This window comes from Micrasema longulum, unplaced genomic scaffold (assembly GCF_059751315.1).
Source record: "Micrasema longulum isolate JH-2025_06_02 unplaced genomic scaffold, ASM5975131v1 h1tg000692l, whole genome shotgun sequence".
NCBI classification, from domain to species: Eukaryota; Metazoa; Arthropoda; class Insecta; order Trichoptera; family Brachycentridae; genus Micrasema; species Micrasema longulum.
The window spans coordinates 1,159,144-1,175,992 of NW_028277888.1; the positions used below are offsets into that span (position 1 = coordinate 1,159,144).

The 16,849-nt window shown below is 33.4% G+C and overlaps 1 protein-coding gene across 1 annotated transcript in view; it reads left to right on the top strand.

Annotated features, from left to right (window-relative positions):
• Positions 1-16,849, top strand: part of LOC148279631 (putative NADPH-dependent quinone oxidoreductase VAT1L) — a 141,605-nt gene that overhangs the window by 109,547 nt on the left and 15,209 nt on the right. The window contains exon 3 of the mRNA XM_088229652.1: positions 14,452-14,667. Coding sequence (XP_088085778.1) covers positions 14,452-14,667 — 216 coding nt within the window. The remainder of the gene's footprint in view (positions 1-14,451; positions 14,668-16,849) is intronic.

A 16,849-nucleotide genomic window follows, 5' to 3' on the forward strand; every position in this document is an offset into this window, starting at 1 on the left:
CAGAGCAAAAAGGAGATCTGTCGCGGGTATGTCGACCAGGTACACGGAAACACATCAACTCCAGCAAATCAGGACAGTCAATTAATGAATTTGAAAATATATTTAAAAAATAAGGTCTTACCTAAACATTTCAACTTTATGACCATTTCCTAAAACTCTTAAATAACTCTTCCTGGAAAAATGGGATTCGAGTTGTGGTAGAGTGGGGTTTGAGCCTCGGACCTTTGATCCGTGCGTCCACAATACAACCACGAGACCAAACGCATGGTTTTGTTTTGTGGTTCATTTTATAATTTGTATTATTATTTGTCAATACGATTTGTAAAACAAAACAATATGATATAATATTTGTTTGAAATGGAACAAACAAAGAAGTCGGGCATTTTATTATATTAACTGAATATAGTACCGAGTACTGGCGGGTTGTAGGGAAGAGTGGGGTAACTTGGGCGTAGGGGGAAAATGGGCGGAATTTTATTACAGTCTACCCCACCGGGCGCCAACACGTTCGATGTTGCTAGGCGAAATATACACCCCAAACTAGACTAACGTCACCTGTCTTGTCGCCTGAACATGAACAAGATATATCATTTCTTACCCTTATTAAGATTTATTGCGTTTTAATTGTATTATATTTACTTAAATGTATGCGATTACAAGTAACTTAATTCATTCTAACTTGTATGTTTATGAATACGCAAAATTTATCTAGGGTTATGAAATCATTACTAACTAAAAAACTAATGTATTTTTTCTAGTAGTAGAATTTCATCAAGTAGCTAGAAACCACAGGCGGGTTCTAATTAAAAATACTGGCAGTATTTTGTAAACTTTATTGGCTTTAATAACATTACTACAAAATAAATCATATGTTTAGCCATATATTTTTGACACTTGTGCAATAATATTTACACACACGTCCACCCTCATTCCGTAATAATACCCACTCACCCACCCTCTCACACACTTACACTAACACAAACACACTAGCATGTATTGTACGAGTATTTAATGTATTTCTGTGGATATCTGTCATTGGTTGTATTCCCTGTATATTTTATTTGTCTTTTTTTTTTACATGTATTACTGTTGATATCCCTAATAAATAAAATAAATAAATAAAAAATAGCCTTGTATTGCAAACGAGCAATATGTGCAATGACAGTCTACGCATCGGAACGTCAAATCAGCAGGTCTGCCACTGCTTGATATTTGCATGTGCATCGTTATTTACTTTCAATTTTTTTCTTAATTTGTTGAAGGCAACGCAACATTTGTTAAAACTGAGATGTATTTAGTGCTTGGCCGTAGTGGCGAGCGTTTGCGGGCGCGGCGCGGGCGCGGCGCGGTACGCGGCGCCCTGCCGCGCTCGCGCACTCACTGTGGACACTACACTTGTTTACCATGTGTTTGCGTTCACCGCGCCCGTGCTGCTCCGCAAACGCTTCGCGCGTCAGCAAGTGACGTGTCTGTACTATTTATTAGTCGATGATGGTTAATGATGGTTGTTGGTTTCCGTCATTTTACGTTGACCCAGCCTCCAATTGAACTCAAAACTTTATCCATACATACGTCAGTGATCTGTCCATGAAAAACAAGGGCTGATCGTCGTAAAATTAAGTAAGATTCGTCTTTTTTAACATTTGAAACTTAGAAAGTAAGTTTTTTACCCGTAGAATATTTAAATATATTCTTGCGTAACCCAATATACTCTTCGTGGTTTGGTGTATTATTATTAGCCTTGAAAACTGTGTAATCGCGTAAAGAAATCGACTGAAAATGTCGAACAGCACGTAAAAACGTTTTACCTGTGTAAAATGGCAACCCCAAACTATTAGTAGTAATATCAGAGTTTGTGGGTTTATTTTTTTTTGTTCTTAAAACCTTTGTTTAAGTTTTGTTGGATATTATTATTTAAAAAGCTCATAAAATTTTATTAATCAACTATGAATATAATGTAACTGGCTAATACCGATCCCCCAATTACATATTTCCTTTATGTTAATTGCATTGATGTTATCATTTTATTCTAAATCTTGAGGTTTTCAAGCTTTAAGGTCCAAATTTTTGTATTTTATTAAATAAATACCACAACACTTCAGTATTTTATCTTAATGCGGTCGCAGGGCCTACGGCATGGAATGCTCTCCCAGCAGAGGTCCAAAACTGTGAGAGTGAAGTGATGTTTCGGAAGGAACTTAAAACCCACTTGTTCTCTAAATCATTTGAATAAATCCTTAGCATGTGGTGACAAAGTACATTGTTTTTCCTTCAATTAAAAAAAAAAAAATTAAATATATATGTTCATATAATCATTTTGTAAAGCGCCTTTGAGGTATTATATTACGAAAATGGCGCTATATAAGTTATCCGTAATAATAATAACCGACGAATAAAAACTATTACATTAGTTTTAATGTTTACAGGCTTCACGATTATTAAAACCAAAACGTAATACATAGTTATCCTCATCATCATTCCCTTCCCGCACCTAATGGTGCATAGGGCACCGCATTGGCACACCAATCACAGCGTATCTTTATCATTTTTGTTACATGAAGGTAAGATGATCAGTCTCACGCTTCAGGTACCAGTTCAGGGACTATGAAGTATTTTAGTGTAAAAACACCCTTTCAAATCAATATTTCATGTCAACCATGTCGGGAATCGAACCGGAGACCTCTTGCATGGTAGGCAAATGCGCTGATCATTACACCACGAGGCCGGTAATCCGAGTTATCATACTATTATATTAATAATTATTTGGATAATAGAAAAAAATATAAGTCATTCAGTTGAAAGATTTTCAATATTCATGTCAATAGCTCGGTACTATGATATTATTGTAATCGCAAAACTGTTCAGAGCTCCGATAAGCAATATTTTAAGAACGCGCGTTTCGATTTTTAAAAGTCTTTCATTCAATGTTCGAAGGCAATCTGTTAAGGGCGATTATTTAATTATCAGTACTTTTATAGTCATTATGACCCGCAACGGCCGCATCTCCTACTGTGCATTGTGCAGTGTCAATCATCTCGTCATTCTTCAAGAATGCAATGCGCAGGAAATTAGAAATAATATCAATAGATTGTCGTATCATTCCTTGTGTTGGCGCGGCGCGTGGATATTATGTACACACATACCTAAAAACGTACTCGCGATATAAATTATACCTATATAATACTCGTACCTACCCTTCTCAAGCTCTGCGTGATATGACTACTAAGCTGAGTAGGCATTTCACGAAGACAGCGCCTAACTTTGGAGAAAGATCCAGAAGAAAGTGTACAACTTTTTACATACATTAATTTTGATCAGCCTATTTGTATTCAAAACAAAATTTTAATTAAAAGGAGAGTGTTAATCTTACCCATTCATCCGACGGTTGTTTCATTTATAAACTTTGCGGTAAGCGCCTCGCGCTCTCGCGTCAAAAGCACGGAGGTACAAATTTACAATACATCATTTTGTAGTCTTGAGAAGTTATATTTTTTGTTCGTAAATCTCTGCAGGTACAATTCGCTTAACTATAGAATACTGTAGACCCTGGATCATTTTAATATTAGTTTTAGTCGAATGTCCCCGCGACTTTATACCATATCTTATTATTGATTCTACTAAAGAAAAATAAATAATTTTAAGAGTGATTTTAGGCAAAATAAAAAATAACTTATAAAAAGTACTCACAAGAGTCCGCAATCGATCACAAAGTTTAAATACATGACGATCCCATTTAAAATTATGATCAATAAAAATACCCAAATACTTATACTCCTCCACAAATTCTATGAGTTCACAATTACATGTGTTAGAAATACCATCATGCAAGCAATTTGTGCAATGACCAATAATATTAGGCAAAACATATTTTTTGGCATGAGGAGATTTTATGTATAAGCATTTAGTCTTTTTTGCATTTATAATGATACCATAGTCATGAGCCCATTTTAAAAATTTATTGAAATCACTTTGAAAAATCTCTTTTGTATTTTTTAATTTGTCAAATCAATGTTACAGTACATTTTGAGTCGATCATTTGTTGTTGACAAATGCTTTTAAAATAACGCTTATTGTAACAAGTCAAATAACCGCAACATTGTGCCAAATCAGCTAAAACTCAACACGATAGACGGACGCGTCATTTTACTCGCGTGCGTTGTCTTTTTGGGATGTTTCACGCGTTGGATTTGTCCGATTTCACTGGTGGGGCATTTCCCGAGAGTAAGGTATTATTATTAGGATGTTAATCGGTGTGTTTGACCTTAAAGGGTGATTATATTCTGCCATTTTGTCATCCTAAAATAGCTTTGTTCGCGTGCTTTCTTCCTGTGAGCGACCGCTGTTATTTTAAAACTTTTATGAACATAATATATGTTACGCCTGCACGGGATATGTTAATTGGACGCGAAATCAGTCAACTGGTATCAAGAACTCGTACAAAATAATACTTATTATCATGGCCATAAGAAATACTGACAAAGTTTAAAAGAATAACTCGGCAAATTAAAACGTAGTTCGTTATTTATTTATTTTGATTTTATTTATTCATATTTTTCGCTTACAAACTATAATTAATAATAAAAGTAATGTGCCCTCACTGGGGTTTCCCGTGTCGAGGACACTTAACAATATACTTTTTTCAAATTACATTTGAGAATAAACAAAGAAGACTAACTAAAAAAACATAGATAATTAACAAATATTCTGACAGTTTTAAAAACAAGGTATTTATGTACATCTATATTATTTATATTACAAAATACACAATGAAAATAACAAAAACCTAGCCTAAGCTATACACTTGTGGAGCAGTTGATTCAATATTGGTATGGGCGAATGAGATAATCCATTTTACTTCTACCTAGCTCCACTATCCATTTTTTCATAGCCTTTTTAAACATTTTCTCGTTGCTAATTGTTTTAATAGATAGTGGAAGTAGTAGTATAGGTGGTTATAGATTTTAATTGAATAATACTCAAAATCCCTTATGTATTACCTTTAACATTACGTTCATCTAAAAATTAATTTCTTCTATAAATAAAAAGGAGACGTTTTGAGGTTACATTTTAGAAATGGGGAATGATGTGAGGAAATGCCCTTGATTTTTTAGCTACTGATATAACATCATCAGTAACACCTCCGTTAACCTTTTTTTTATTGTAAAAAGAGCGCCTTTAAATAACATTTTAACTATTAAGAATTATTAATTATCTGAAGACAGACGAGGGACGCATTAGAAAAATGTTTATTTAGTGTGTTGATTTTCATACTACTAACATGAGGAAACAAATCTAGATTGATGTTATAGTGAGCGAGGCATATCGACTGGGAATTATAATGAATGCTTTGGGAATAGTCGTGGTAAGTCTTAGAGCTTAGGATCATATTTAAATACATCGGACTGTGTCCAATAATTCCCCCACTATGCCTCACTTTCGCCGCGCGCATTTGTGATGCCGTCGCGTAATGTTGCACGATGGGGAAAAATATAACTATAACACAAATGTAAGGTAAAAAAAGCAATCTGTTAATTACTCTAAAATTTTGTTGTGCACGCGAAATATTGATTGACACAACAGAAAAAATAAGTAAAGGGTCATTTAATTAGAGTAATTGAATTCGGTTGTCAGGTGGCAGAAGGGACCATCTGTAATTTTTAAAAATGTTCAGGAGAGCTGAAATACGTCTCAATTTCAAGACTTTAACCCACTAACTGAAATATTTTAGTGTTGCTTTTCAATAATAAATTACCAATCTAAATGACGCCGATTTTTTTTTCTGCGTGTATTTACTGAAATATTAATTAAAACTTAAACATAGACAAAAATACAGATGGTCCCTTTTGCCATCTGACTACCGAATTAATAAACTTTAACATATAAAACAAATTTTATTTGACATAAAACGGATATTTTTATATCATGTTAAATAATATTTGATGTTTTGAAGATAATGTCGGTCCACGATAGAGTTGTTAATCCGAGATCCAATTTCCATTAATTCTCTCATTAGATGAGCAAAGTAGGGTAAAAAAATTTACTACCCTGGCAACACTAACGAAATGTTCATTTTGTTTATTCGACAATCTGACATATGGAAAAATAATTAAATTTTTAAGTAATGTATTTGTTACATATACATTCATTTGCTAATTACACATGAAATGTGATTGCATCCCGTTTCTTTAAGATCCTAGCAGTATTTCTACACTTTAAAAGGAAACAACACGGCATAGTTGAATTCAAATCAGGAGTTGCGTACTGAGCGACGTCCACAAAGAAACTAATGGGTCAAAACGTAAACCTACTAATTTATGTGTAGTTTAGTCGCCTTCTGTTTGATGTGCGTATGCGGTTTCTGGAATATTCTTAATTCTATGGCATATTGTTATAAAAAAAAAACAAATAAATAAGAACGAAATTTTCCATCGTAATTTCAAAATTTGAAATGTTGCAAATGCGCAAAAAGAAAACCATAGATAAACGTGACAAGCGTCTCTTGGGAATATAAAAACATAAAACGTATTATAGTAGGAAGTTCTTAATGTCTTGCTTCAAAAATTCTTCTTTGAATAAAGTTCACATCTGTTCTCACAAAAAACGAAAGTAGGCAAAAGTCATTTTGGGGTCAGATAATGTTTCTTGGGGTTATTTAATGTTACTTCTGCGTCTTGTTCCCCTCGTTTTCCCTTTGTTTTACCGCTAGGGGTCGGAATGTTTTCGCCATATCGGTGTATTGAACTAGTGACTTTTCTTACTTTGATATTTCTCCGGATTGGCAATCCGTAACGATCGATTCACTTAGGGGAAGAGTTATTAATCCTTTTCTTTTTCTCTCTTTGCACGGCTTTAAACGTATATATTATATTATCCTCTTCAATCTATCATTATTTAATATTATTGAAGGGGAGGCATTGGCCTTTGAAACAGCTGTAATCTCCCTTAATACCTTATAGATATAATTTAGTATCCTATATGTGAATTTCGGGAAAGAAAACATGATTTTGCGTACTCTCCCATCAAAGTCAAGGCTGGAAGAGTTAAGCTGAATACAGTCATCATTCGCATCGAGAAAACGGCGCTATAAAAATTGACAACTATAACAGTGCTTCAAAAAATTAAATTGAAACATGTTATATTACACATTAATTTACTTATAGCGCCCTTGGGGTGTTTCTTAAGAATAGACTTTTTAAAATTATCGTATTATTTTTTTCCTTGAATTATTTGTAATTTAAAAAAAACTTTTTATTAAATTTAAAGTTTTGTACCTCCATAAAATAATACGAGATTTAATTGCATGAGTCAATCTGCCCTACTCCCCCCTATACATAGTAATATAACATAATGTATTATTAATTAAATGCCTAAGTATTAATGTACTCGTATGTATGAGTAGCTACAGGTACTAAAATTAAAGGTTAAATTGTTGTAGGGATTTCAGTTGGAAAATCCTTGATTTAGATTAGTGTTTATGTTTATTGCAAAAGATAAAAAAATTATCTTTATTGTTTTCTAAATATATTTTTGTACTAGTAATTTGTCACAACTCAACACAGAACCATGGAATTGTGACTTGTGTCCACAAAAATTGAAACAATTAAATGTTTAGTAAATAAAAATGTTATTTGACAGTTTACAAAATCCGTATTTTCTTAAATTATTTTGCAGAAAAATTATTCACCGATGGACAATAACTTATATTTTCATAGATTTTAGATATTAATAAAGGAACTTATTACTTAAAGTAGTAATTCCACTTATTCATTTGTCTTATTAGCGTTTTCACTCCAACGGGCGCCTTCTGACTCGTAAACATTATTATGCCTAATTACAATGAAATTCCGTCAAGATATCTCGATAAATGATCCATTGTTTGGAACAGGCTTTAGTCGCGTAAAATGTTGCAACCAACCATTTTCCGAAAGCAATAATTGCGTTATTTCCTCCCGATATTATGTTCCAATAGCCAAGTCTATTGAGAGGCACCGTATTATAATGTATAAGGCGTTCTCTTATTAGATTTTTCCACGATGCGGTTGAATGTAATGGCGGGGTGTAAGTGGATTATGGTGTATCTACGAAGTATTTGCCATCAGCTTTCATCTTCCTTAGCCACATTTTCCATTAGAGCATTCGCCAAGAAGTGATATCGTATACGTGATCCTCCGGTATTTATGTACAGCATGTTGCGATTCATCAGTTTTAAAAACTCTTACCTTTTCGCTGCCTTACAATGTACAGTATCAAAATACTTCGGTTTCAGTGCTCCGCTGTAGCTTTTATTTATTTATTTTAAAGAAACAAACAGTCGTCAATGATAGATTAACATTTTTTGAAAAAATACAGTTTAAAGACAGACCAGCAAAGTTTCTAAATAAAAATCATACATATTATTGAATTGTGTTACAACAAAAGGATGTGTTTATGTGTATTTTTATGAGAGTAAGTGTAGATGTGTGTTTATGTGTATTAGTGTTCAGGAGTGTGCAATTTTTGGTTACAGTTGCGTCATCATCTTGTATATTTCTCAATGAAATGTACAAGTTTTACCGTCTCAATTTTCGTCAAGTAAATAATTTAAAGTGACGATGATAATATTTTCATCTATTTGTTTTTTCTCAATACCTAATATAAAATGTTTTGTTGAAGATATTTAAACTATTTTGGTATGCCAAAATTTTATGTTTGTTTTTTTAATACATCACGACTCTTCCATAGTATTGTACATGGCACGTAAGCCTACCTAGTACTACAGACAACCATAATTATATCATATTAACAAGTTTGAAAGTTTATATATATTAGAAATAAATACACACGCACTAGTATAGCCTTTTAGAAAACTAAAGCATTTCATTTTTTAACGTTGATCGACGAAATATCTTTTCTAATTTTGATGAATGCGATATTTTCACGTCTGCGTCTGTCTGGCACAATTAAACAATATTTATTACACGATACAATTTAGTCGGCAAAATATAATTGTCAAACCAATTATCCTAAGTGTTGATAATATTTCTTAATTTTTTAATTATTGCGGAATGCATTTCGCAATTTGGGCGCCAGTCGTCTGAGAGCTTATCTCCGTGAAGCTCCCTTAAATAAACACACGGTATACGCTTTTTAACTCACTGCTTTATATCATAAACTCTATAATATTCCTTGCTCCAGTTCTACACTTCGTCATCTGAGTTCTACACATTTCTATCCGAGTTGTACACAACTTGGCCAGGGTAACCAACCCGAAGGACTCATTGCCTTTAATTCTTAAAAAGTTTGCGACTATAGTCCTTAAAATATAGCTTGATTAGAATGACATTTGTCAGAAAAAGTGACGACATAAATTTGTAGTAACGTCAAAGGAGTTATTTATATTGACACACGAAAAATCATTCGTATCTGGCGTGTTAATTTATTTTTTTAATACAATGCTTGACACATAAATCAACATTAATATATAAAATCAGCTTTAAAACTAAAAAAAAAAAAACAAAAATTAACGACGTTCTTACCAAGTTACATCATTTTGCAAAAACGTTAGAGGTGGGACAAATTGATCATTGTAAATCGATCGAATAAAAAAATAATTCATTTGATGTTGTTCATGAAAAAAGTATAAATGTCTTATTTTTTGGTGAATAATTGTGTTAAACACATTATAAAAGACTTGATTTTGCGTTTTTTAAATCAATTTTCGGAAACAGAGTTTCATGATTACATGAAACAACTGATAAAATCGATTTGATCAGTGATCAGTAATTTCCCATCACTAATGAAATTAGTTTGACAGCTGTCATTCTAATCAAGCTATATTTTCAGGACTATAAATTTTAAAAATAAATCCTTCCAAAAAGTTCTCCGCTTCTGCTGAAATATCAGAGACTAAAGACGGTGAAGGGTCTTATTTTTAACCACTTAAATATAAGTATCAGCATAAGAAACGTTCTTTCCTATTTTCAAATAAATCTTAGAAACATTATATCTTATTTCGAATCATTTGAATATGAAAGAAACGTTTTTTCTTAATTTGAATAATTTTTAAACATACGAAACGCTCTATCTTATTTTAAAATAAAGAAACGTTCTGCTTTATTTTAAACCATTTTGAATTCAACCCAAAGCCTTTTGTCATATTTTTCTTCTACAACAATCCTAGCGATAATTTACTAACATAAATAAATTATGTACGTAAATTAGCGTTTGCGACATTATTGTATTATTCCCAGGTGGATGTTGGGGTAGAAGGTTTATAGGGTTATTAAGGGCTTGTTAATTTTATATCTCTCCCTCTGGAGCTAGTCGGAAAGTGAAGGCATCAACATTACCTAACTTCCTCGACGCCTGTCACTTAACCAGAAAACAACAGAATTTAACTTGACAGTCACTGTGACAAAAGTTAAATTGAAGTACAAAAAACCCGCTCTGCCATCCTTTAATAGTTGTTTTTTTTATTTTTTCCTTGCATACCATTCTTTTAACTGATTTTTTCTTCGTGTACGTTTTCTATTTGTTTTATTCATCTACGTAGGTTTTATTTCGCTATTTTTACTAATTTAAATAAACAATAAATTGAGACATTCATTGACCATTACATTATTTTATTTTATTGCAACAAATTCGTCGATTTATATAACTGTAACTTACGAGTATACAAATCGTAAATTAAAAAAGAAATAGCTACTTAAATCTGAGTTATCGTTATAATTTCCTTTCTGTACCTAATGGTGCATAGGGCACTGTATTGGTAAACCGACCGCAGCGTATCTTTATCATTTTTAATACACGAAGGTAAGATCAGTCTTACGCTTCAGGTGCTAGCTCAGGGACTATGAAATATTCTAGATTAAAACCACCCATCGAATAAATATTTCATATCAACCAAGCCGGCAATCGAACCCCAGACCTTTTGCATGGAAGGAAAACGGGCTAACCATTTGACAAAATTTTACAAATTCACAATGAAGTTCGGTGCTACGAGAAATTGGTAATAAAAAATGTTTTCTTACGCGCGGTTAAAATTAGAGCATTCAATTGTACGACAAAGTTTCTTGAAAATGTACGAAAAAAATATTTTAGTAAAAACGAACTGATTTAAACGACGCTACCAGTTCATATGAATCAACCAATGATATGAGAGTTGTGGAAGATTTCCGGTTTACGGTAACTCAACGGACCACTCGGCAGAACTGACCGAGAAGAAGCGGAAGAGAACTTGAGACGTCACACGCGCACTAGTTTCAGTAATACAAAACTTTGAAAAATCGTTGCGCTAATAATACGATACACAAAAGTTTTTTTAAATATGCTTATTTTGATAGGCTATTAAAGAATATTTTAGTTTTTTTTTAAATCACTGAAATGCCCTATTCCTCATATTGAATTGGGATTTATTGGAGTATATAATCGCTTTGAAGTGGGCACTTTCTATCACAGAAGCCTATTGAAAATATAAATGATAAATATTTTAAATGTTAATGAAGTAAGGAACACGGACTAATTTTTGCGGTCATTCATTGGTTCGTTTCGATCATATGATGTCGATATGACAAGTAGGTAGAACATACCGAGGTAAGATACAGATAGTACAGAAGTTAAGTATACCGTCTCGATATGTACAGATGAAGATAGCGTTCATAATTGAGGCCCTGCTTGTTCTTCTGTCTCTTTATTACTTTTTTATAATCTTCTTTCTACACTTTATTTCGTTGGATGATTCTTGTGTTTTTTATTTCCTCCCTTCTTTCACCCTTTCCCTTTAGCGGGAAGAACGAACATTATATAAATGTTTTCTTTCTCGTTTTATTTATTACCCGCTCTTCTACTAGGTGTAAAATCATTAGCGCAGCGAGTCCTTTAGCCCTTCAAAGGGGAGGTTATTCGGTAAAAAGTAAAAACGTATTTATTTTAGTAAATAATTAGTCTGTGGAGGTATGCAGTGAAGGGGGTTGAAAATTAGATCATTTGTACTTGTTCTTAAATTAGAAATTAAAATAAACTGGACCAATTCGGAAATATTGTTTATTCGATTTTTTATTTATTGCTTTTTAAATTTTTATTTTATATCACGTTTTTTATTTACATTTTTATGCAAGGGAAGCGATTTGCTGATGAATGTCGATAAATCGAATATGATGGTTTTTGAAAGCAATGAAAGTATGACTAAATGTAAAATCACTGTGAAAGGAGTTATACTAAAACAAGTAGAGGAATTTGTGTATCTGGGAAGTATGTTTTCTAGGGATAGAATGACTGAGAAAGATATTGAAAGGAGGGTGAGTGCCGGGAACAGAGCGAACGGTGAAATCAACCTTGGCAAATAAATGTTTGTCGCAAGAGGCAAAATTAGCAGTTCACAATGGAGTCCTGGTCCCGACCCTGATAAATGGGAGCGAAATATGGACTTGAAAAAACAGGGATGAAAGTAGGCTGAATGTTGTCGAAATGCGATCTCTCGGCGAATGTATGGTAAAACTATGTACGATAGATGCACAAATGTTGAGATCTGTACATTATGTGAGGCTAAGATAAGCATTATCGACAAAATCAAGAAAGGGGCTCTGCATTGGTTTAGACATGTAGAGCGAATGGACAGCGAAAGAATGACTAAAAATATTTACGATGCTGCGAATGTTGATGGATGCAGAAAAAGAGGAAGACCGAGAAAGAGATGGCATGACCAAATTCAACAAATGCTTGAAGATGTACATGTGGAAAGTTGGAATAATCGGCGCGCGTGCACGATAAGATGTATAAATGTAGAGGAAGCGAGATAAGTATGTAAAGATAGAGTAATGTGGCGTTCTATCCTCTCTTTGTTTGTTGTTGATGATGTTTTTTAAAGTAATAAAGGTCTATTAAATACAGTCCAGTAAAAAAAAATTGTTATTTATCAATAACATGAAAAATATTTTTATGTTTGTAATTTTGAATTCCCGCGGAAATGGTCATTCCATTGGCCACGCCCCTAATACGTCACGATTCATGTTTATTTGTTCCTTACCGTTCAAATTCGTTTATAACATTGTCACGAAGCTTAACGTCACAACTATCATGTCGCGTTTTTCTAGTTACGTATTATTTTTAATTTCTTTTTAAAATTTATGTATGAAAACATTTCTCCGCAATATCCATATTGATTTTGAAAATACAATTTTGATTGTTCTAAGTCCATTTTATATATTTTTATCGGTATTCGTAGTAGGTATGTGATATTTGCCTATTTTAATATTTTACGTCGAATCCCAATGTCCCAGTGTTTTGATCAAACTTATGATTAGGTATTTTCTACCGGGTGGTTTGCGTATTCGGATTTATTTTATATTTATGCGCCTTAAGAATGCGGTGGCAGGGAATGTTTTTGAATAGGTATTTGAGCATTGTTTTTGTCGTTTCTGCCTCGCCGATACTGTGCGCAAAAGACAACTGCACGTCGGACTGATTATGCCTAACTAAAATCGATGTTTCGCTGTCCCGTTTTCCGCACCTCAAAACTGAACCGATTTTCTCGTTTTTTTAGAAAGAGTATCAGCAGGCTTATTCTGTGAAAAATTCATTTCATAAGTTAATTCGTTCATCATACATCTATTTCACTCTAACGCTTTTAAAACCATATTTCGCTCTCGTTCCCTCTCATACGATACGAATGAATTTACGAAACTTATCAGTTACAGAATAAGGCCACAGAATTAAATTTTCTATGTCGGTGCGTTTTTCAAAAATAGTTATATAAATTTTTATGCCGTACTTCCGAAGACAGCAGTTTAAATTGAGCGCGATGGTTATAGTTCCTATAATAAACTATTTATTCAAACAATACTATAATGGTTCGCCAATGGTAAATATCTTTTTTAATTATTTTTTTTTAAATTTTTTTTTTCTTTTTTAAATTCTAAACAATTTTTTTAATTCCCGCCAAACTGCAAAAGCAGTTTTTTTGCAGGGATTTCTCTCTTTTAACATTTTTGTAACACAATATAATAATGTTTACATAAAATATTTTTAAAAAAATCTTAAAAATATCAATGAAATAAAAGTTTAAAAAAAATTGAATACAAGTAAATCAAGTCTTTTTTGATAACGATATATATAAAAAAATAATAAACAACACTTTTTTTGACACTGTTTTAAATTGTTTGGTTTCCCCATTTTTTATATATTTTTTTTTTTTTACAGACTAAACTTAGAATTTAAGAAAAAGATTTTTAAACCAATTTTACTTTGTTTTTATTCACATCACTATTCTCTATTGTTTGTAAAAAAATCATTGATTTAGTGTAATAACCTAGGGAGAAAATAAGAGAATTCGTTTGTATGAAGAAAACCGAGACTACGTTTCCTTTCAAATGTTATTTAAAATTAAGGTTTCTTTTGGCTTTTTCTATGTAAATTGAATCGTAATCATTGCTGATGAGCCTTAAAATATACTTAATATTTATTCTTTGTCCTCAGGTTGGCGACAAGGTGGTGGCGCTGCCCGAGTACCGCGCGTGGTCCGAGCTCGTGGCGGTTCCAGCCAAGTACGTGTACGCGCTGCCCAACGCCATGTCTCCGCTGGACGCCGTGGCCATCACCATGAACTACCTGGTGGCCTACATCCTGGTCTTCGACATGGCCAACATCGTCCCCGGCAAGAGCGTGCTGCTGCATTCCGCTGGCGGCGGCGTGGTGAGTTATTACGAGACATTATTGATCATTTCCCAAATATTTCTCGATCGATCTCCAACAAACTCCACTTGGGGATCAAACAGCCCTTCATTCGCCCGCAGCTGTTGTAGAGGGTAGGGTGACTGTCAGCTGCGTATAGAGAAAAGTTAACTAAATTATTTCAAAGGACTACGGGGGTAGGCTGAAAACTAATCCACACATGCTTGTAGAACGCGAACGAAATGACCCTCAGAAGTGCCTGTGGCACGTGGAAGTAACATTCCTCCTCTATACGCATGCGCATGTTTAAAGGCGTTGCGTTCATCCAATGTGTTTTGAGAAGCGAAAGATGGTTGTTTAATCTATACATGGACAACTGTATGAAAGAAATATAATGTATGGGTATTGGAGCAAAAATTGATAATTTTTCAGTAAGCTGTTTGTTTTATGCCGATGATGCAGTTATGTTAGCAAACAGCAACGAGGATTTGCAAAAAATAGTCTCTAGAATGTATGATGTATGCCTGGAGAGCGAATTGGCGATGAACGAAAGTAAGTCAAAAGTGATGGTATTTGAAAGGGGAAGTAAGGTTACTGACTGCATAATAAATGTAAACAACGAATGTCTTGAACGAGTGGAAGAATTTGTGTATCTGGGAAGCATGTTTTCAAAAGATGGAAGAGTAGAAAAATATATTGAAGGAGAGTGAATGCGGGCAGCAAAATCAACGGCGCACTAAGCACAGTAATTGCTGATAAAAATATGTCAATCGAAGCCAAACTGGCTGTAAAAGTAGGTTAAGTGCTGCCAAAATGCGATTCCTTAGGCGAATGTGTAGTAAAATGTCGAGATCCGTGAACTGTGTAAGGCTGAGACATGCATTATCGACAGATCAACAAAGGGGTGCTGCGTTGGTTTGGACATGTAAAGCGAATGGACAGCGAAAGAACGGCTAAAAGGGTCTACGATGCGAATGTTGATGGTTGCAGAAAACGAGGAAGACCGAGAAAGACATGGCGCGATCAAGTCCATCAAATACTTGAAGATGGACATGTCAAGAGTAGGAATAATCGGCGTGCGTGCATGAGAAGATGTATGAATGTAGAGGAAGACAGAGTGATATGGCGTTCTCTCTTATCTGCCTACCCCTACGGGTAAACGGCGTGATGGTTTGTTTGTTTGTTTAATTATCCGAAATAAATACATGGAAAACGCTGATTTTTAAAAATACACTTGGAAGAAAGATCGTGCAGAATTAAGCAAACATGTAAACATACTTTTTTCTGCATTTAATGATTTATATGAGAACATTCCAGACTGCATTCTTTTTTTAGTCATCGGTCATTTCAAACCATATGGCGGGCATTCGCAGATGTGCATTTTGTGGGAAATGGGCATAAATCAAAGGACCACCCGAGTCCTATTCGTAAATGTACAATAAATATAATTCGGCGAATTCTCTATACGAGTTTTATAATCCATTAAAACGTTAATTAACGCATCAAATATTGACTGATGCGTTTCGGTCGCTATCGGCGTTTTGGTTTCCTCTTACAAGAGATGATGCCCAGTTCAAGTGCTGAATGACGGCACAGAAAATTCACATGTAAATATTAAAGTGACGTCTTTACAAATTAATATCAAATCTCTAAAAGAGGGCACAGATTAGATATTCGGTTACTCTCAGTTACAGCAACTGAAAATTTATTTATTTATCGATATACACGGCACGTAGTACTTTTTACTTAACTAAAGATACATACCGTTTAGAAATAAACACTTTTGTAATTACCTAATAATATGATTATGATAAAATTATAAATACATAAAACAATTCACCAGTCTTGAAGATGCCTACTTAGGCGAAAGCGCTCGTTGGTCAAAATAATAAAAAGTAAAACTAAACCAAGAAGTTTCATTGATAAGTTTATTTATAATTTTATCAAAAGTTTTTTTTTTTTTTTTAAGTATTACGAAATGGAAAAAAATATTTATGAAGAAAAAAACATATCAAAATTTAAAATAATGGTCAAGACATATGTGATAAACAATTTATAAATTAAATATATTTGTAATGTTATTATTAGAACACACATAACAATATGTATGATATGTGTGCCCTACTTTAAGATTTAAATAAATAAATAAATAAATCATTAACTATGGAGTTTTATCAAGAAATATCAACAAAAAGCATCAATA